Source organism: Gadus morhua, chromosome 17 (assembly GCF_902167405.1).
Source record: "Gadus morhua chromosome 17, gadMor3.0, whole genome shotgun sequence".
Taxonomy (NCBI): Eukaryota; Metazoa; Chordata; class Actinopteri; order Gadiformes; family Gadidae; genus Gadus; species Gadus morhua.
In genome coordinates this window covers 10,555,649-10,578,671 of record NC_044064.1, presented here as the reverse complement: position 1 = coordinate 10,578,671, position 23,023 = coordinate 10,555,649, and the positions used below count along the sequence as shown (strand labels likewise).

The 23,023-nt window shown below is 40.8% G+C and overlaps 2 protein-coding genes across 2 annotated transcripts; both read left to right on the top strand.

Annotated features, from left to right (window-relative positions):
* The first annotated feature begins 5,853 nt into the window (after nt 1-5,853).
* Nucleotides 5,854-15,244, top strand: LOC115529042 (interferon-induced very large GTPase 1-like). The gene is made up of 4 exons (XM_030337476.1): nt 5,854-5,910; nt 8,165-8,288; nt 9,197-9,457; nt 9,760-15,244. Exons 1-4 carry the CDS (start codon nt 5,869-5,871, stop codon nt 14,412-14,414), a joined length of 5,082 nt encoding a protein of 1,693 aa, XP_030193336.1. The 5' UTR covers nt 5,854-5,868; the 3' UTR covers nt 14,415-15,244.
* A 4,617-nt stretch (nt 15,245-19,861) lies between these two features.
* LOC115529690 (uncharacterized) lies at nt 19,862-22,658 on the top strand. The gene is made up of 2 exons (XM_030338633.1): nt 19,862-21,289; nt 22,208-22,658. The coding sequence occupies exons 1-2, from the start codon at nt 20,465-20,467 to the stop codon at nt 22,532-22,534; spliced, it is 1,152 nt and encodes a 383-aa protein (XP_030194493.1). The 5' UTR covers nt 19,862-20,464; the 3' UTR covers nt 22,535-22,658.
* Nucleotides 22,659-23,023: the final 365 nt, after the last annotated feature.

The window sequence follows — 23,023 nt, the reverse complement described above, 5'->3', positions numbered from 1 at the left end:
TTTTTTTGCGTTTGGGTATGAAAGGGGCAATAGAGTCCAGCATGCCAGTGCAGGCAGATGAGAGCATAGAGTGAAGCTCATCAGCAGTGTATTCAGAGTCTATTGGTCTACCAAGGGGGGAGTCATTGAACACGGCTGAAAAATGTCCGGCAGTAGAGGAGTTTAGCGTGCGGGATACCTGTTTGGAGCCACTATGGGTACTACCTGAGCATGGGACTGACACAGTGAACAGAATTGGGGAGTGGTCGGAAAAAGACATGGCACAGATTTCATTAAGAGACAGAAATACCATAGGACAGCACAAGACCCTTCCCTGACCCTTTTCATGCGTTGAGCCGGTGACAGCTCACTCTTGACTAATTGAGTCAAGGAAGTTCAAGAAGTCCCGGGTCAAAGGCTGTGACTCACAGCAAACATGGACATTAAAATCACCAGATATTAAAATGTAGTCATATCTTACCATAAGTCCAGACAAAAGGTCAGCAAAGTCCTGGATAAAATCTTTGTTGAATTTAGGTGGTCGATACACCACTGCGCACAAAATGGGGAAAGACAGAATTATTTCAAACAGTTGCAGTTCAAAGCTCGCAAAACCATTGTGTGGAATCTGCCGACATTGAAACAATGATTTGTAAAGAGAGGCGACTCCTCCGCCTCTCCCAGTCGCGCGGGGGGAATTGAAAAAGTTACAGTCCGGTGGAAGGAGTTCAGAGAATGGCGTATTGGCGGCTGCAGAGACCAAGGTATCGCACAGGAATAGAAAGTCCAGCTCCCGGGAAGTAAAGAAGTCGTTAAGCATGAAAGTTTTGTTCGCCAGGGACCTCAGGTTGATCGAGGCCATCCGAAGGGTTAGCTCGTCGTTAGCCGCTGGCCCTGTGCGCTTCAACAGGCGTAGGCTAGAGTGGTCAACGCTACGACTGTACCTACGCATGGAGCGCCATCGAGACGGCGCTTGAGTACGAAGCGGTCCGGTCAACGCTGTCGGGAGAGCTTGAGGGGCTGGAAAGGGCGATGGACGAGGCAGTTGAGCAGGATCACGGTTGAGGGAGGCGTCAGCAGGAGTAGTGGACGAGACAGGATGACACAGACACTTTTATCAATACCCTGTAGGAGAAATTTGTTAACTTTTGTCCCAATAAAATAATAATGGTAAAAAAATTAATGCAAGCATGACGGTAAATAAGTAAGTCAAACCGTCCAATCTGAAGGCTCTACTTAACCACTCCCCCTACTCACTTCCACCAATGCAAAGAACGCAACGCAAATTCAATGTGAACATGTATGAGGCTTTAATAAAATCCCGGACAATTTTGAAATTTCGCCACACCTTTTTTTAACAGTGTCTCAAAAAGAGGGCATGTCCGGGCAAAAAAGGACGTCTGGTTACCCTACGTACAGGAAACCCAATTGATTCCTACCTGTTCCACTGTTAAATAGCGGCCCAAATTGGGGGGCGCTATCCTGTAATTTCTCTGCGTGAGAAATACGAAGTGTGGCGTGTGAGCGTGTGTATGGGTTGAATTGCGTGTGTCTCACGCCGAATGCGTGAGACTTGAGACCCCTGGGAAAGTGACTAATCACTCCAACCCATTCATAACGCTAACTGCAATAATTGGAAATTAAGTTGGAATAAAAACAGACCATTTGAGCGAAATAAATAAAATATATGGACATTATAACCCCTCATCTGTGCCTGCTAATGTGGGGCTAAGGGTGACTCAAACACCATATGAACCCCCTCTGCAGAGGTTTTCAAGCACAAGCCCGTCTGTTGATTATTATAGGGAAAGTTACTGTTTCCCCGGCATATAGACCAAGGCCACCATGTACATAACTACCAAACTCAGCAACCATCAAAGCTGCACCGCACGTTTTCCCACCAGAAGCTGCTATTGCAAAACTCCATGAAAATCCCTTTTCCTCTGCCCGGGTGGGCAGTTTCATCCAGAGCACAACAGTCTCTCATTATCCACCATGCCCCAGATACCCAGGGATGTACGTGCAAGCCGGTCTCAACATACACACTACCAGCCCTCATCTGAGAGTGAGGAACAATGATTTCAGAGAAAGAGTCCTCACCTTACATCCTGGTCAGTATGATGGCACCACATCCTGGAAAGAGTTCCAACACCGTTTCAAGAGCTGTGCTCGGGCTAATCAGTGGTCAGAAAAGACCATGACTGTCCAGTTAAAGTTCTGCTTGGTACAGCAGGGGTAAGCATCCACAGAAACCAACAGCCTTCTCAGTGGGACTACAGTGGCCTGTTGGAGGAGATGGAAGAATGCACATGGTTGTTCTTCAGAACCTGCTGCTGCAGTGGCCATTGAACTGAGACAGAGTGTCCGGAAACTGGGTGAGGCTCGTCATGTTTTAAGAAATTACACATGTGGGAAAGTGTCCGTAGCTTACAGCAACAGGACTGACACTGAGAAGGATGCTATAGGCATTAAGTTTTCACTAATGCTGTAGGGCAGGCCTATTCAATTAGCGGCTGTACTCGGGGTGTCTCACGTTCCTGTCCAGATCAACAACCGCCAGGTGGGCCTGCATTTCCTCGTTGCTGACATAGCAGGTGAGAAGATTCTCCTAGGCCACCCATTCCTGACCCAAGGCCAAGCACAACTTTACTTTGGAAACCACCCCATTGTTCTGTTTGAGGAAGTGCCTTATTTCCACGTTCCTTCGTCGGTGACTGCAAACCCTGCTCAGGTTTCAATACCGGAACCACCGGTTCCCACAGAGTGTGGCTGATAAGACACAATGGAGGGTTATATAAAGTAATAACATTACTCATTTTTAATACATGTGAATTCAGTAGTATCGAAGGCGTCTCGTTACACTTTAGGATGTTGGGTAGTGTAGTGCTTTTAAATGTCATTGAGAATAAAACATGTTTTATTTAAACTTTGTGGCTTCTAAAGAAACATATACCATTGCTTCACAATATCACTTGTGGTAAGTATACCTTGGATGGTTACAACATAATGGCTTTTTTTTAGTAATGCCTAGTAATGTCTAATTGACTCACAAGTGCATCAACTGCCTGAAATAATAGAAAGGTGAACACAATGTTTTCAGGTATAACTATTATTCATATGTGGTCGTTTCTGTCCCCACACTAATCTCAAGGAAGGTGTCGGTGTGGGTGTTTCCGTGCTTTTTGACAGTGGCACCCATTTATAGTCAAAAATTAAGACTCTTCTACCAAATCTCCTCTAATCCGTACCACTACCCTACATGGACATGTACAGGTGCTGGTCAAATTATTAGAATATCATGAAAAAGTTGATTTATTTCAGTAATTATATTCAGAACGTGAAACTTACATATTATATGAATTCATTACACACAGAGTGATATATTTGAAATGTTTATTTCTTTTAATTTGGATGATTAGTACTGACAATTACTGAAAATCCCAAATTCAGTATCTCAGAAAATTAGAATATTAGTTACGACTAGTACAAAAAATGATTTTTTAGAAATGTGGGCCAACTGAAAAGTATGAACATGGAAAGTTTCAGCATGTATGGCAATCAATACTTAGTTGCAGCTCCTTTTGCCTGAATTGCTGCAGCAATACGGCGTGGCATGGAGTCGGTTGCACTCCTCAGGTGTTATGAGAGCCCAGGTTGCTTTAATAGTGGCCTTCAGCTCTTCAGCATTGTTGGGTCTGGCATCTCGCATCTTCCGCTTCACAATACCCCATAGGTTTTCTATGGGGTTAAGGTCAGGTGAGTTTGCAGGCCAATCAAGAAGAGGGATACCATGGTCCTTAAACCAGGTACTGGTAGATTTGGCACTGTGTGCAGGTGCCAAGTCATGTTGGAAAATGAAATCGTCACCTCCATAAAGTTGGTCCGCGGCAGGCAGCATAAAGTGTTCTAAAACTTCCTGGTAGACTGCTGCATTGACCCTGGACCTCAGGAAACACAGTGGACCAACAGCAGCAGATGACATGGCACCCCAGACCATTACTGACTGTGGAAATTTTACACTGGACTTCAGGCAACGTGGATTCTGTGCCTCTCCTGTCTTCCTCCAGACTCTGGGACCTTGATTTCCAAAGGAGATACAAAATTTACTTTCATCTGAAAACATAACTTTGGACCACTCAGCAGCAGTCCAGTCCTTTTTGTCTTGAGCCCAGGCGAGACGCTTTTGACGTTGTCTCTTATTCAAGAGTGGCTTTACACGAGGAATGCGACAGCTGAAGCCCATATCTTGCATACGTCGGTGTGTGGTGCTTTTTGAAGCACTGACTCCAGCTACAGTCCACTCTTTGTGGATCTCCCCCACATTTTTGAATCGGTTTTGTTTGACAATCCTCTCCAGGGCGCGTTTATCCCTCTTGCTTGTACACTCTTTTCTACCACATCTTTTTCTTCCCTTCGCCTCTCTATTAATGTGCTTGGACACAGAGCTCTGGGAACATCCAACCTCTTTGGCAATGACCTTTTGTGTCTTGCCCTCCTTCTTTAAAGTATCAATGGTCATCTTTTGGACAGTTGTCAAGTCAGCAGTCTTCCCCATGATTGTGTGTCATACAGAATCAAAACGAGAGACCATTTAAAGGCTTTTCCAGGTGTTTTGAGTTAGTTAGCTAATTAGAGTGTGGCACCAGGTGTCTTCAATATCTGACCTTTTCACCATATTCTAATTTTCTGAGATGTTGAATTTAGGGTTTTCATTGGTTGTCAGCTATAATCATATTCTTTTTGGCAAAAAACACTTATAATGTATCAGTCTGTTTGGAATGAATGTATACATTCTACAGGTTTGACTTTCTAAATGGAATTAATGAAATAAATCAACTTTTTCATGATATTCTAATAATATGACCAGCACCTGTATGTTGCCACTGGCAGATTACGTACGCTATATTTTGAGAAGGAGCTGTTCCATATGTGGCGAATATATTGTGCTTCCTTGGTAGGTATGCCTTAAGAACTGGTTTACCGGAAGTAGCTTATCACCAACCATGTTTCTAAACGCATACTGTCCATTTTAAATGATTCCTTCCATGATTATATCCAAATGGCATTGCAATTTGAGCGTTATTCATCGTGACAAAAGGTGCATGTGTACCAAGTTTCTTTCATATAACATTTTCATGGTGGCATTTAAAAAATAAAAAATAAATAAATAATAGGTTGTGGCAGTCTACCGCTGACAGTTTGGAACTGGTCGACTGCGTGTTCAGTATGTTAGGTCATGTGCTTGGGTCATTGCCAGCCAATCACAGCGTGATTCTTGGTATCATGGGCGGATCTGTTGATAATGAGCGGGCGGGATCCATAATCATGCAGCGATGACTTGTATAAAAATAACCTGGCCTCAAACTTAATTCACTTCTCAGAAACTCTTGACACACTGCTGCTCAGTAGGAGTCGACGAACATTTTGATGTCCAACAGCGTCTGATCCTTCAATCACGTGAGTTTGGTCAGAAGTATTTTCTTTTGGGAAAATACAGCCGCTTGTACTATAAAGGACGAACTTAATATAGAACACATTGAAAGCTGGCCAATGCTTTTTACCAGCTATGCATTAGTTCAACTTGATATGTAAATTAAGAAATGCTTTCATAGTGGTCTTTTTTTAAATTGAATCAAGAAACCTGAAAGTCGTATAGCAAAGCTTTAGTGTGAAGGATTCAAGTATGAAGACAGCTTAAGTTTGACAATAAAACCACCCTCTGCATTTTTCTTAAAAAGTTCCTCACCTTCTTTGGTGAATACTTATTTGACAACCAGTAAACCAGGCAAATAGGCAATACTTATGTGGGACTCATTCTGTGTGCGAGTATGCCTGTGATTTTGTATTTTGTCATATTTTGATCAATTTAGTTTCCTTTTCGGTCGGAAAATGGCTGAAGAATCAGCTGGAATAGACAGCATGAAGGAGGAGGTATAGTAACCAACCAATTAATTGCCGATGGTCTATTTAGTAAATTGCCTTAATATATATATATATATATATATATATACTTTAACATTGAGATTATAAATATTATATACTGCACAGCTATATATATACAGGTGCTGGTCAAATTATTAGAATATCATGAAAAAGTTGATTTATTTCAGTAATTATATTCAGAACGTGAAACTTACATATTATATCAATTCATTACACACAGAGTGATATATTTGAAATGTTTATTTCTTTTAATTTGGATGATTAGTACTGACAATTACTGAAAATCCCAAATTCAGTATCTCAGAAAATTAGAATATTAGTTACGACTAGTACAAAAAATGATTTTTTAGAAATGTGGGCCAACTGAAAAGTATGAACATGGAAAGTTTCAGCATGTATGGCAATCAATACTTAGTTGCAGCTCCTTTTGCCTGAATTGCTGCAGCAATACGGCGTGGCATGGAGTCGACCAGTCTGTTGCACTCCTCAGGTGTTATGAGAGCCCAGGTTGCTTTAATAGTGGCCTTCAGCTCTTCAGCATTGTTGGGTCTGGCATCTCGCATCTTCCGCTTCACAATACCCCATAGGTTTTCTATGGGGTTAAGGTCAGGTGAGTTTGCAGGCCAATCAAGAAGAGGGATACCATGGTCCTTAAACCAGGTACTGGTAGATTTGGCACTGTGTGCAGGTGCCAAGTCATGTTGGAAAATGAAATCGTCACCTCCATAAAGTTGGTCCGCGGCAGGCAGCATAAAGTGTTCTAAAACTTCCTGGTAGACTGCTGCATTGACCCTGGACCTCAGGAAACACAGTGGACCAACAGCAGTAGATGACATGGCAGCCCAGACCATTACTGACTGTGGAAATTTTACACTGGACTTCAGGCAACGTCGATTCTGTGCCTCTCCTGTCTTCCTCCAGACTCTGGGACCTTGATTTCCAAAGGAGATACAAAATGTACTTTCATCTGAAAACATAACTTTGGACCACTCAGCAGCAGTCCAGTCCTTTTTGTCTTGGGCCCAGGCGAGACGCTTTTGACGTTGTCTCTTATTCAAGAGTGGCTTTACACGAGGAATGCGACAGCTGAAGCCCATATCTTGCATACGTCGGTATGTGGTGCTTCTTGAAGCACTGACTCCAGCTACAGTCCACTCTTTGTGGATCTCCCCCACATTTTTGAATCGGTTTTGTTTGACAATCCTCTCCAGGGCGCGTTTATCCCTCTTGCTTGTACACTCTTTTCTACCACATCTTTTTCTTCCCTTCGCCTCTCTATTAATGTGCTTGGACACAGAGCTCTGGGAACATCCAACCTCTTTGGCAATGACCTTTTGTGTCTTGCCCTCCTTCTTTAAAGTATCAATGGTCATCTTTTGGACAGTTGTCAAGTCAGCAGTCTTCCCCATGATTGTGTGTCATACAGAATCAAAACGAGAGACCATTTAAAGGCTTTTCCAGGTGTTTTGAGTTAGTTAGCTAATTAGAGTGTGGCACCAGGTGTCTTCAATATCTGACCTTTTCACCATATTCTAATTTTCTGAGATGTTGAATTTAGGGTTTTCATTGGTTGTCAGCTATAATCATCTTCTTTTTGGCAAAAAACACTTATAATGTATCAGTCTGTTTGGAATGAATGTATACATTCTACAGGTTTGACTTTCTAAATGGAATTAATGAAATAAATCAACTTTTTCATGATATTCTAATAATATGACCAGCACCTGTATATATATATATTAGAGCTGTCAGTTAAACGCGTTATTAACGGCGTTAACGCAAACCAATTTTAACGGCGTTAAAATTGATATTGCGCGATTAACGCAATTATTTTATTTAAAAAAAAAAATAATAATTCTTTGGCTCAAAACAAAGAAGCAGTAGCCTGACTGCTATGTTCAAATGACATTTGTTCAAAGCAGTCATTTAATTGCACTATAGAATCTTTTTTTATATCGTCCTGTTTTGATCAGCATATGTCAATGTTGTTATCAATAAAAAAATTTTTGCACAAGGCAAGCTTCACCATGTTGATAAGAGAATTACAATGAGAAGAATTATGGGACAAAGAAATCAAGGGATATTTAGCATAGAAAAATAATTTGCGATTAATCGTGAGTTAACTATGACGTTAATGCGATTAATCAAATTTTCAACCAACTCCATTTGTGCAGTGTGTTGAATAACTCTGTTACTCTACCTGTTACATGTAATATTATACCTGTTTTGTAACGGAGAGCAGACAACAGAATCAGAAAGTGTGACATTCCCCGATCTGAAGCCAGGGCTCAAGTATGACTTCCAAATTAAAACACAGCTGAAAAGCGGAGGACTCAGCCATCCTGCCTTGGCATCTGCCCACACAGGTGAGTTATGCTTATTAGCTACTAAAGCCTTTTCTTACAAGTTTCATACTACTCTTTTTGCTTATTGTTATCAGACTCTCCACTCTACTTTAATCCACTTTTATATTCCTATTTACTGGCAATATAATATAGCTACACACACTAGTGCTATTACTGGGGTACTTAATAAACAAAATTCATAATAGTTATAGTACGTAAGTTTGAGGTGGAACCGTATCTTCTCCGAACTATGTGCGTTCAAGCTACCAAGTCAGAAAAACATGTATGCATGGACACTTAACTACAAGAATACAAATGTTTATTGTAATTTTGGATTATAAATGTAAATGATCTTGTTCTGAAAGTAAATTTTGTAGACTTTCAGTGAACCGTCTATACATTGCTGTTATCATAAGGGAACCCAGAACAAGTGCTAATAGTAGTTACAATGGTAGATGTTATATCGGTATAAACTCGGTAAAGGCCCATAATCAAATTCAGGAATCGGAATCAGTATCGGAATGAACAAAAATGGTATCAGAACGTCTCTAATTCTATTCCTATCCGTAAGCAATGTAAGATAGCTACACACACTAGCACAATTACTAGGGCCCTTAATAAACAACATTCATAATAGTACATAAACAGAAATAAAGAAAAAAAAAATACTTTTGTATCACTAGAGGTTCATCATGCTGGCACTAACATCGTTACTATTGGGTGGGCTCCAACCGAACAGCAAATCATCTTGACTACTCTTGCAAAATCAAGTCACAGACTATCCATATCACAGATTCCTGCAAAGTAGACATCTTGGACTAGGAATGCTTCATAGCATGAGATCAATCCCCCTCTTGAAATTAAACATTGATACAACCAGAAGGTAGCATGCTACATGAATATGCTTGTTTGTTTTTCATCTTTTACAGAGGCCATTCCTCCAGGAAATGTCCATGTTTCCCATATCACTAGTAGTACGGTGTCTCTTACATGGGAAACACCTGCTGGTGAGGTGGGGGGTTACGTTGTGACCTGTTCCTGTGATTCAGAAGCACACCGAGAGCAGACAACAGATTCAAACAGTGTGACATTCCCCGATCTGAAGCCAGGGCTCACGTATGACTTCCAAATTAAAACACAGCTGAAAAGTGGAAGACTCAGCCAGCCTTCCTTGACATCTGCCCACACAGGTGAGTTATTCTTATTACCTACCAAAACCTTTTCATACAAGTTTCATACTGCTCTTTTTGCTTATTGTAGACAGACTCTCCCATCTATTTTAATCTACTCTTATATTCCTATTTACAAACAACATGGTTTGAACAAAATTAAACCATAAAAGATTGCCTTAAATGACAAACAGGATATTGATGACATTATGCCCTCACTAAGTCCACCAAAATAACAAGCAAATGTTTAAAGATGTTCAATTACTTTTAGAAATGTGAAACGAATCCACAATAATGGTTGATCAGAACTATCATATCCACAGAAACTAAACTGGAGGATTTTCTCAAAAATCTTGGCTTAAAAGAGAACTACAAGGAGAAGCTCTCACTAAGCAGTGTGCTACAGATTGACAAGAAGGCCGTCACAGAAGAAGCGACTAAATGTCTTTCAGACCTCCCTTGGTGCTTTCTCAAGAGGTTAATGATGGTCAATGGGACTGCTAGAAATGTGAAATGTTCTGCAGGCAGTGAGTTAGAGCAAGATCTTCCTCGTGGCAATGTCGGTTTAGATCTTTACACCATGTTTGGCCCTAAAAAGTCAGGTGAATTGCTTAACCCATTAGACATAATCACTGCTCTCTTTCTGTGCTCAAATGGCCTCCTTCAGCAAGAAATGGCAGTCAAAATGTCCATGTGTCAGTTTGGGTTGCCTCTACTGCTTCCTGATTGTGGCACACAGAAGCAAACGCTCATGCTTTGGGCTTTGAGAGGCATTGTTAAAAAGTACAGACCTCAGGCACTCTCTGACACCAAAAGCTGTATTGAAAAATCAATTGTGGTCCCCAAACTTCCGATGGTGTCCTTTGTGAGACTGGGTAAAAGTTTGTTATCGAAGTCAGAGATTCTGAATACACTCCTAAGCAATCCCCAACAGTACCAAAACACCTTTGTTCACCATAACATGCCATGTGGTAATGTTCCAAGGGAAATTGCAGAAGGACTTGTCGAAACTAGTTGGTATCTTCCCTGTGGTGGCCAAAACATTGATATCTTCAATGAACCAGTAGCTGTAGCTAATCTCAGAGGAGATATTGCTCTCTGTGAATTGCAATATTCCTTTTTATGCAAAACGTCTGCGGCAGTTTTTGTGTTTCTTGACAATTTTGACAACCAATACGAACTACTCAAAAAACAACACGAAACAGAGATTTTCTTGATAGTCAATGTGGATAACAATAATTTCAACCACGAAAGGTGCATAAAGGTACTGGAAGAAATATGTTTTCCACAGACCAACATCATTTGTAAGAGAAAGGAAGTCAACAATGCCGACTTTGCAAAAACTATACAAGACATAGTAACAAATGTTGTTAAAAAGACAGAGAAAAAAAAGAGCATAGAGGAAATGGCTGACATTGCTATTGAGCTTGGAATAATGGTTGATGAGCATGCCTCAGACTGTCGGAACGCTGAGAAAAATGCAGAAGCTATCACCTCAAAAATAACAGACACTGTACAGTACAAAGAAAAAGAACTTCCTCTGCAGGGCTCAATATGGAAAGAATTTACCCAATTAGAGAAGGAGGAATGTCGGCTTCGAAAAGCTGGGGATAAAGACATAGAAAAATACAAATGTGGCCTAAACCAACAGAAAAAAGATCTCCGGGAACAGCAGAGGGATTTGGGCATTTCAAATGATATGATCAGCTTCATAGATGCACTCTCATGTCCAGCTGTTGAACAGGCTTATTTTTTTAAATGGATGCAAATTAAAATTGACAACTTGTCCCGAGAACATTTGTCACATCTCAGGGCGGAGTATAAACTCAAAAGTAAGAATTCAAGCAAAGAAGAACTTAAAGTCATTGATCAACAACTATCTAAAAGCTCTTTAGGCATTGAAAACTACTTTCGAGAAATGGGTCAAATATATGAATCTACAGTCTCCCTTCCTGAATCAGATAAATTTCGTCAACAATTCATGCATTTGCCCAAGTTGTGTGCCCAATTACTCATTGATGGATTTCCACTGGAGCTTGTGGATGGAGAAGCATCAGGCATTCCTTTGGCATGGGTGAAGGACGTCTTTTCTGAGCTGAGAAAAATGGTAGTTCCAGAGAGTAAGATAAGAGTTGTCACAGTTCTTGGGATTCAGAGCACAGGAAAGTCCACTCTTCTCAACACTATGTTTGGAGTGCAGTTTGCGGTCAGCAGTGGCCGATGCACTAGAGGGGCTTTCATGTTGCTCATCAGAGTGAACAAAGAGTACTCAAAAGAAATTAACTGTGATTTTTTGATCATCCTTGACACCGAAGGACTGAAATCGCTAGAGCTAGCACAATTAGAAGATAGCTATGAGCACGACAATGAGCTTGCAACTATTGTTGTGGGGTTAAGTGACATCACAATAATAAACATTGCAATGGAGAACATGACAGACATGAAAGACATCCTACAGATTGTAGTACATGCCTTTCTCAGGATGAAAGAAGTCGGCAAAAAACCAAAATGTCTGTTTGTTCATCAGAACGTATCGGATGTGTCAGCCCATGACAATAACTTAAGGGACAGAACCGTGCTGTTACAACAGTTGAACGAGATGACACAGGCAGCTGCCAAAGTTGAGAAAAAAGAGGAAAACAAAAGCTTCAAGGAAGTAATGGAATATGATCCAGACACTGGCAACGGGTACATTCCTGGACTATGGCATGGAAACCCACCAATGGCACCAGTAAATTCAGGTTACAGTGAAGCAGTTTATGAACTGAAAACAAACATTATCCAAATGTTGAAAGATTGCAAGTCATCTGCTTACGACTTTGATCAATTTATTAATTGGACAGCAAGCCTATGGAAAGCCATAAAACATGAAAATTTCATATTCAGCTTTAGAAATAGCCTGGTGGTTGATGCTTACATGAAAATATGCACAGAATTCAACAAGTGGGAATGGGAATTCAAAAGGCACATGTACTCATTGGAAATAAGTGCAAAAACACAGATTTCAAATTTTGGAACAAGTGCTGGCATATCTGAGGCATCCAACATCAGAGATCTTGTCACGGAATTGAATACTGAAGCCTTTTTAGAGCTAATTAAATGGGAAGAAAAACTTATTGAAAACCTAGAACTATATTTCAAAACTGATGGTCAGGTCCACCTAGTCGAGAGATACAGAGAAGACTTCATACAAAGTGCAAAAATCCTAAGAAACGAATCGGAAAGGTCGTTTAAGTCGGAAGTACATATAGCGGCTGAAAATAAAGAGGCAATGGCAAAAGTTGAGGAAGTAAAGAAAAGCACCACAAAACGTTTGGAGGGAGAAGTGCTTAGACTGCTAGAGGAAGGCCATAAAAATCAAAGCCAATCGGATGAAGAGCTGAGAAAGGATTTTGACCAGATGTGGGAGAAAGCTACAGAACCTCTCCGTGACAAAGTAATGCCCAAAACCAATATCTATAGTAGGGTTCATGCTCAACTGAGAAAGAATGTAGACCCAATGGGTAGTCATGCCAATGAGATAGTTGACGTAAAACTTAAAGATCATGGACATGGGGATTTCGAAGCTAAATGTGGCAGGTTTTTAAAGTTGGTTAAATTAACAGAATTAAAATGGAGTTATAAAGCAGAGTTACAAGCAAAGGCTGACGAAATTATAGTAAGTTGCAAAAGACTTGTATCTGTTAAAAGGCAGGAGAAAACAGATTACCATGACAATTACATTCAGGAGATTTTGAACCACATTGATGCGAAACTCGATCTAGAAACAGACACACAATATGTAGTGAGTTTAAAATTACACATTTGTAGTTATGCAGCTAGAATCTTTGAAGAAATGCACCAGGATTTCATAACAGAAAATGACCCAATCAAGTGTGTCAATCGAGACAAAGATAGGTTTTTTGATGATTTTAAAGACCTGTATCACGCAGTGGAGCAGGATGAAAAGAAAGCTGAGGAATTTGCTAATCGTTGCCTCCAGCCTGCAGTAGAGACCTACATTAGTCTTTCCTCGGTTCCAGATGTTGTTGATGAAATGGTGTCAGGCAATGATTCAGTGAATTTCAGCACGCGCATGGATTTCCAATATTCTGTCTTAAAAGACTTGCTTTCAAAAGAAAGGTATGACGACTTCAAAGAGTACACCAGTTCATATGAGAAATTCATAAGGGAATGGATTCAGGAGCAAATTGAGAAACGCTTTTCAGATGGAACCAAACTTTTAGAGTTAGAGGATAAATATCTAAAACAATGTATCAGATGTATTGACACTGCTATTCAAAAGGCCCAAGTGAACAAAAAACCAACCCAAAAAGAGTTTGTTCAAGATATTTGCAAGGAACTTGGTGATAAATTGGTAATCTCCCAGGATGCTCTCAGCGCTTGCATGGCGCTTTTGAAAGAAGCCACAGCAGAAAAGTTTGCAGACTTTCTTAAAAAATCTGTGATGGAAATGGAACAAGCTCTGCAGAAAAAACAAAAACAAACTAAATTCAAAGCGAAACTAGACGGACTCGGGTCAAAGCCACTAGATAAGCTTACAGCTAAGTTAGTTGGATGTGGTAAACAGTGCCCATTCTGCAAGGCACCATGTGAGGCAGGGGCAGAGGCTCACAAGGCTCATCGTGTTGAAATACATAGGCCACAGGGGTTTGGAACATACAGACATGACGACTCAACTAAACTCATATCTTATATTTGCACATCCGCTGTCTTTAGTGACAAAATATTCAAGCATGTGGATACTAAGTGGGAGTGGCATCCTTACAAGGAATATAAAACATTTTACGAGGATTGGGAAATTCCTGCAGATGGTAGCTATACAGCATCTGATTACTGGAAATATGTGATGGTCAAGTTCAACAAGGATTTTGCTAAATCTTATGATGCCAAGCCTGCAGATATTCCCACTGAATGGAGAAAAATTAGCAAGGAAGATGCTGAGAAAAGCCTTAAAGCAGCATTTAATGTCAAGTAGGATTTGTGAAGATGAGAGTCAGAGTTTCTTCTTTGACCACGAGGAAGAGCAACCTCTTTTAGAATAATATATATTCGATCTAATGGGAGTATTGGGAAAATCACCACATTTTTATCATGCGTTATGTTATAGTTCACAAGTTATCCTACTACATTTGTGAGGCAGGAAAGTCTGAACTGACGAGATATAAGTAGTGATATAAGGATGTGTGTCTTTACTTTTAGGTCAAACCAGTTGATTACAAACCAAGCTCTGAACTTAACATGCCTCTTTAATTTTGCAGTGGTTGTTAATGTTCCATTTGAACTTTTAAAAGTTTGAGAATGATGCTTTATATTTTTCTTTGATGTTTTGAGATTTGACATCAAAGTAGTAAACAAAGCATGAAGGCTATCCTGCTCATGCATTTTATTTGTTTAATAGTTTTGAGTCACTTTTGTCTGGAAAAATCGGCATTGTACAATACTTAAGACATATGTTTTGAGTCAATATTTTCGCCTAGGTTTAAATGGTGTATTTTATTTTGTTTTATTCCTCTTTCATTCAATGTTCACACCTTTTTTTATTTCTTTATTAAATTTGTTATAGTTTTTTCGGTGGATAATCTTCAAGGCATTTTAACAATTCAGAAATGAGAATATATCACTTGCATTGCTACGGTGTTTTCATAAAGTTTCATTTATATATTGTTATTGCATCAGAAATATTTGTTCATTTGATTGAGTCAGTTGAGAAATATCAGTCAAAAGGAATTTTGTGTGTGATTTATGGTAAGTTTGACACAAAATAAAGAACAAAAGTGTCTATGAATGTCTTTATTGTATTTTCAACCCGGTATCACATGAATTTGTTCTCATGCGCACAAACCTTAATCTATTGAATTGTGTCCAAGAGTACGATTGTCCTACTTTCTTTGTGCTAACAGAACGAAATGTAAACCAATGCATTCTAAATGAGAGCGTTTCTCAGATGTTTTCGTGCTACACAGAACGAAATTTAAACCGATGCACTTTGAATGGGAGCGTTTTTCAGACAAGAGAGAGAGAGATGGTGTGGGGTCTGCTGGTTAAAAAATAGACAGATATTCCAAGGTTTCCTTCTAAAGGCACCTTGGATGTTTTTATTTTCTGCAGTTAAGACTTCGTCTATAACCTATTTTTTAAAGCAAAACACCAAGCTCATTGATTTAACGAGGCAGGGTTATTTGAAACAATTAATTAAATATGTGTGAGAGGTCATTCCTCCTCCTGAGTTTGCTTCCTATTTATGTCTAATGTACACCCCTACTGTCCACAAGCACCCCCCCCCCCCCCTCCCCATATGGATTTGGAGAATTGTTGCCACGTCCCAGTGGTGGTGGTATCATATATATGAAAGAGGGCATTCAATTATACTACAATGATCAATTAGGAGGCCAAAGCCCTAAAGGAAGTAATGCAATAGGTGACTGAGTCGAGAACATTTACAAGTAAGCTATAGACCTGGGGTCTCTTGTATATCAAAGGTGGTCTCAATGGACGCATATGCATCAACCTGTGGCTCCAGCCCTACAGGAAATGACTCAGCAAGTGCTCCATCTCGTTGCACCTCACCCAGCGGCTCGCTTGCAAGATTTTGGCCTGAAGTTCTTCCCAGACCTACATCCTTGCCATCCAACATGCATATCTAAGAATCAGGCCTCTCTTTAATAATGACAAAAAGTTATGAGAGAAATGCACAATAGCTTTTTGTTATCTTATAAGCGGCGTGGTGCCGGTGTAAGTGCCATATTGGCTCGGCTACCAGATCGGCTCGGGGTCCGTCGTCTGCTGATTACGTCACACAATACGCTATCTACAGCAATAAGGTCTTTTATGGCTTAAATTAAAGAGCCTGTAATGATCTTTCATTTTGAACATAGACCATTCCCAACCTATCTGTATGGATAGTTTTCTTCTAAAAACAAAACATCCCTCGGAATCATCTTGGCTGTTAAGATAAGCCGTCCGTGTTGCCAGATTGGGCACATTTTCAGCCTGATTTGGCTACTTTGAATCACGTTAGGCTGGAAAAACGGGACATATGCCCAATCTGGCAACACAAACCGAAACTAGACAGACCTACTCGCGCTCACACATGTGCTCGCTGTGGTTGCTATGACGACAGCCAGAGCTACAGCACAAAACAGCCAATCACAACTGTCCCTTAGCAGCCAATCACAATGTAGCCTACGCCCATTCAAGCGTACAGCCAATGATATTGTGTAACGTAATCAGCAGACGACGGACCCCGAGCCGATCTGGTAGCCGAGCCAATATGGTACTTACACCGGCTCCTTTTGACCTTTTAACCCCAGACTTCAAAAACGTAGCCACAGGCCAGCTGTGTCTACACACTTTAAAGGAGACATATTATGCTATTTTCACAACAAGTAAACATAGCATTTGAGTTTCAAAAAACATGTTTTTGAAGCTGTTTGCTTGAAATAACTTTTAGGAAAAAAAATCTCGCCTACCGCTATTCCCTCTTGTGCAGTCCCTTTCAGAATGCGCTGTTTCAGGGGTGTGTAGCTTCAATGCAAATGAGCTACCGCCCATTGCATTTGGAAACGCCCTTCTAACAAACTGTTACCATGGTTACAGAGAGAGGGTACCGTAGCATGTGAAAGTAGCGGACAGGGCAGCTTCAGTGGTTCAACCATATATGTTCGAACCTGAATATTTTTCTTCTATTTCACAAAACCTGATATTATGTCAACCAGATGTGTTTGTGTTGTAAACTTGAGAATTCCTAGGGCTACTGGACATTCACCTCAGGCTAGGAAAATGTGGCCATCTAGAGCACGCACCAATCTTAGACGTGGGAGCTATTATTGGTTGCAAATACTGGTATGCCAGGTTTATTTATTTAGCATTATACATGCATGATTTATTTGTATTTGTTTGTATAATTGCACATGTGGAAATTGTGCCACAATGCAGTCAGAGCCTGAGAACTTATGCTGTCAGGAGGTGCCTCAGGTAACATTAGCAGCTACCTAACCCTTACCTACACTTATGTTTGCAGTGCATGATTTCTGATAACATGCCACTGCAGATACTCACCTTATGTTATCCATAATAGGTTACAAGATGGCTGGAACAGCTGAATGAAAGGCCTCCCTGTATGATAGACCATCCAGGTGTAGAACCGGTTTCTCTAAATGTGTTCTCACTGCAGAACGCATGCAACATTAACAGAGCTGACTATGGTCCTTTGCGACTACGGGGGATAGAGCAGTGAGTTTTATTTATAATAACCTACTTGACTGTTCATACACAATAAACCAAAAAAAGTCATCTCAACGAAGATGAGATGAAGTCAGCCATTGACACAATTTCACATCACGTTTTAACATATAGCCAATTTTTTCATAAGCAGATACTGCATATTACGCATTAATTCACATAAAACATTGTACAGATACAATAAACATTTATTGAACGCAGTCATGAATATTTGTGCATCTAAATACAGTATAAGTGAAGAATTCACTGAATTCAATGAGAAAATGTGAACACAGATGTTGACATTGTAGAACATGTTGACTAACAACGTTACATTTTCTCAGTCGTTACAGGTTTTTAGCTTAAATTTTGTGAAACGGTGCTGGGGCTTCCTTGGGCGGTAGATACGGGTTGTTATCCCATCATGCGTTGTTCTTCGTATACACCGGGAGTTCCCTGACGCCCATGGAAGATACGGAGGCTTCAAACCACCCTCCCTTGATTGAATCTGGAGACGTTGCTGGCGATGACCTCCTCCTTGTCTGGATGCTCATATTCTGAAGACAGTTCTGGCGGGATGTTTATCTTCAGAATCTCTGCTCTGTACGATGCTGGGTCGACAAAGCCCTTGTCCATGATCATGTCCTTCAAATCATTCACATACTCATACACATGCAATATAGAGATTATTACTAGATTATTCAACAACTGTTCATGCATGTATTTTCATTTTGCAAATTGAATATTTGGTATATTTTCAGGTATTTATGTGTATCTATTTGTTTATTCATTGTGTTGCAGTACTTTGTCTCATGTTCAATATAAATGTTTATTTTTTGAGTAATAGAAAAGTTGTGACAAATGGAATGTCGCCTCAGTCTTCACTGGTTTGGCTCTGCACTCTCCCTTCCTGGCCTTAGGAAAGGTCAGTCTGGGGAAGTCTGGCCTGTGAAGGGATCGGTGGATGTTCCAAAGTTCTTGAAGGACACAGTAGCCTGGACAGCTGTAACAAAAAGTTATGATAGCAGTGCATTCTTAGGAATAAAACATGACTGCACTGTTACAGTATAAACACTACCAACCTTCACTTCTGTAATGTGAATGAAGAGTCTTCAAGGAGAGTTGTGTGCCAACATGGTGTCTCTGAGGTGGCTCAGTATTGCAGCCAATATCCCTTTAGGCAGGTAACTCCGATGATACGTGACTTTTACGCAGGCCCATTGAAAAGAAAGGGGCAAAAAAACGTAGGCATGTCACATGTTTAAAGCCGTTATTGTATTTAATTAATTAAATATTAAAATATATATTATATCTTTTTTTTTTATTCTTTTTTTTTTGTTATTTAGTTATAATATTATAAGTAGACCATAGATTTTATTCAATTATCGTTATAACAAGATCTGTAGCCTAATTGACCATTGAAAATCCACTTCCACCAATTTGTAAGTGTGGTTCAGGTATACCAGAAAATATGAAACTATTTATTCATAATATAAAAAATATGTAAAAAATAGGGTTATGGGCCGAATTCGGTTGAAATTCAGCCTCTGGTGGCCCACAACTAGATCGTCTTATTTCATCGTTACCCTGCGTTCACACCAAAAGATGCAAAAAGTTGACGCGCGTCGTGATCCCATTCAAAGTGAATGTAGAGACGCGTTGCTGCTTTGCTGCCGCAGCATTTGCTGCCGAGAAAACGGGCAGCAAAATTGATTTGCGGCGCGTCAAAATCTGATTTGCGGCGCGGCATGCCCGTGCCCGCTGCCGGGCACGGGCGAAGGGCGCGTTCACGTATTTTGCGGCGCGTCAAATGCTGCTCGAGTTGAAATATTTCAACTTTTGATGCGCGTCAAAAGTTTGACGCGCCGCAAAACTTGATTTGACGCGCCGCAAAACTCAGGCGTCAACGCGTTCGGGCAGCAAATGCATCTTTTGGTGTGAACGCAGGGTTACACGCTTTAATTTAATTATATTTAAATTATCATGACCATGGAGCCTTTATTTTCTTGCCGTAATCAATTCATTAATTCTCGTTATATCGATGAGAATTCTCGAAACACAGTGGAAAAGAGAGAGAGGGAGCCATAGAGATGGACAAAGTGCACTATATATACCTCTCCCATATATAATGAATACATATATATTAGTGGTGGGCATAGATTTTTTAGGGCTTCTTCCCAGAGACCCACAATTAATTATATAGGCTTGAAGGCCTAAACACACCGGCGCCGAAGCGGCGCGCCAAAAAGTCAGCCCCCATTATTCCGGATGTACTAGCTCACACCGGCGCCGACTAGCCGCGCCGTGCCGCCCAACTAGTCTTCGAGCCAATGTTCTATTCCCTAGCGTCGCCGCCCCTGAAAAAGCGCTTTTTAAAAGCTGGTTTGTACATCCCGGGTCCCGTAGGCACCTCCATATCTACTCCTCACCGCTGGATGTCACCCTCTTTCGTTTGTGAGAAACAATTACGAGAATGGATGATGAGAGACTGGTCATCGAGGTGGAGAAAACCCAAATTATGTGACCAAAGTTCCCGTCATTAAAAAGACAAATCCAAAAAGGACATTGCCTGGCGAGCCGTAGCTCTGGAGATTGGCTCTTCAGGTGAGAAATCAACAATGGTACGGAGCCCCCCAAGGGACATGGAGGAAAAAAAAAAAATTGGTTGAAAAGAAAAAAAAAAAATTGGTTTGCGAGATCTCGCAAAAGGTTTTGCGAGATATCGCAAAAGACTTTGCGAGATATCGCAAACCAACTTCCGGGTCAGAATTTAACTTCCGGGTCAGAGGAAAACCAACCACAACGATGGAGTTCGGGAGATTCATCGATGTTTATTTTGAGCTTGGCCTCAAATATTCGGACATCAAAGCCATACTTGCCAGTAGGCACGCTTTCCAGATAAGTGAGAGACATCTCAAGAGGATACTGCGAGATAGGGGACACTCTCGCCGCAAGGCGTACTCTGACCTGTCGGTCCTGGTTGATTTTATTAGCCACCAACTGCAGTACTCCGGACAGCTTCACGGGTACCGATGGATGTACGCTAAATGCAGGGAGCATGGACTGCGTGTGAGGAAAGAGGATGTGCGGTTGTTGTTAAAAGAGCTCGATCCAAGAGGAGTGTCAAGAAGGCTAGCGAGACGTCTCAGACGACGAAACTACTTCTCTAAAGGGCCGAACTTCATATGGCACATTGACTCTTATGATAAACTTAAGCCATATGGCATTTGTATCAATGGAAGTATTGATGGCTTCTCAAGGAAAATGATTTGGCTCAATGCTTACACAACAAGCAGTGACCCAAAGTTGATCGGAGGGTATTACATAGAAGCAGTGCAGCATTTGGGTGGCTGTCCCAGAGTTGTGCGCGGCGATCTTGGAACCGAAAATGGCTACGTCAGAGGCTTTCAGCGTTTCCTCGTCCCCATCCAGCCAGACTGCACCATTGACAGTTACTTGGAGGGAGCCAGCACCGCCAATCAGAGGATTGAATATTGGTGGGGTTTTCTCCGTAGGGAGTGCGTGGAGTTCTGGTTAACTTTGTTTGCAGACCTCAGAGACAACGGTTTCTTTGATGGTGGGTTTCTGGATAAAGGTCTCCTTCAGTTTTGTTGCATGGGACTCATCCAGGTGAGTAAATTAATTATCTATATATTTTTTCATGTGTATATATGTGTAGCTTATGTGAGTGAGATATGAGGGGTAGGATTAGAGGAAGAAGAGGAAAAGTAGAAAAGGGAGAGATAAACAGAGGAGTTGACAGAGAGGGACATGAGAGGAAGAGACAGGTTGGGGGGGATGAGGGTGAATGCTACAATGTTGTGCTTGATTTAATTTGGTAGGCTAATCGCACTAGTGCGACAGGTTGTTAATGAACAGATGCTGTCTTTGAGACACAGAGAGGATGATGCACGCCACTGCTTAGAGGGCTCAAAATTAACAATCACCAAACTGGGTAAAGTAGTCGTTGTTGAGTCCAGCCGCCACTTTGGCTGGACACATCTTGTCCTTTAGCTGCAGAGAGCTGAGAGCAGTCAACAGTAACCTATAGACACATTTTGAAATAAGCCATTGAAGAACTACTCCGAAAACATACACAACAACCTATTTAATTTATCCTAAATTGCAGAAATCGGTTTACTAATTAATTAAATAGGCAGTGTTCAATGTATAAAGTTTGGTTTTAATTAAAAGGAAATGTTCTAAAAATGTTTAGCATTAATATAATAATTATGTGTATACATAAACAATATACAGATATAGACATTCATATTATTGTTCTATGGGGGGGGGGAAACAATTCTGAATCAGCAAAAGTTGCTATTGGCAGGTTAGACTCTTGTCCAAATAAGTGAAATTTTTTCTACAATTATTACTGCACACAAGGATATAATATTGATTGTGAATCTCAAATGTATTTTTATGCTACTGAATTTTGTGCTTGCTGGCACCAGTGCTACCACTTAAAAAAAATCTGCGAACAGCCCTGGATATGCATTTATAGTTCTTCCTTAATGTATACTGTTTTTATATTCTTGCTTTTAACAGGATGAGTTGGATGACACTGCACAGGTTTGGAACACACACACCATCAGGCCATCGAAAAATCCTAACGTCCCCAGCGGTCGGCCGAACGTGATGTTTGCAGTACCTGAACTCTATGGGACAAGAGACTTCCTTTCCCCAATTGAAGATGGTGAATTTCAACTGTGCAAAAACGAATGCATCTTTCGCCAGACCAAACCGTGTGATCCAGATCTGTATAAACTATGCAACATCTTTATGGCTGAGTCCAATCTCACCCTAGCAACAGATCCATATCAGGCAGTGAACTTGTACATGCACCTCAGAGAGGCCATCAGGGCATGTGTGTAGGTCAGGCGTATTTTGTGGTCACATATGTAAATAATTCACCTTGCTGTTCTGTTCCTTTTATAAGTTTGTGGTCACATATGTAAATAATTCACCTTGCTGTTTTCCTTTTATAAGTTTCCTTTAAAGGTCCCATGACATGAAAATCTCACTTTATGAGGTTTTCTAACATAAATATGAGTTCCCCTAGCCTGCCTATGGTCCCCCAGTGGCTAAAACTTGCATTTGGTGTAAAACGAGCACTAGCTGTTCTGCTCGCCTTTGAAAAAAACGTTTTTGCATCTAAGCTCCTCCCCTTACTCTGCCTGGCCCGCCCAGAGACGTTGGCCAGCCAATGAGATGCAACCGTGTGAGCGCCACATGTGTGTGAATACACACACTGTAACGCAAGGGTTTCTTGTCGGTGCTTTGACGTCTCTTGTATTTCCACAACGAGACTGTCGTGGGGGTTATCTGAGCCATGGTTGAGAAGGACCTGATAGAATATCATTG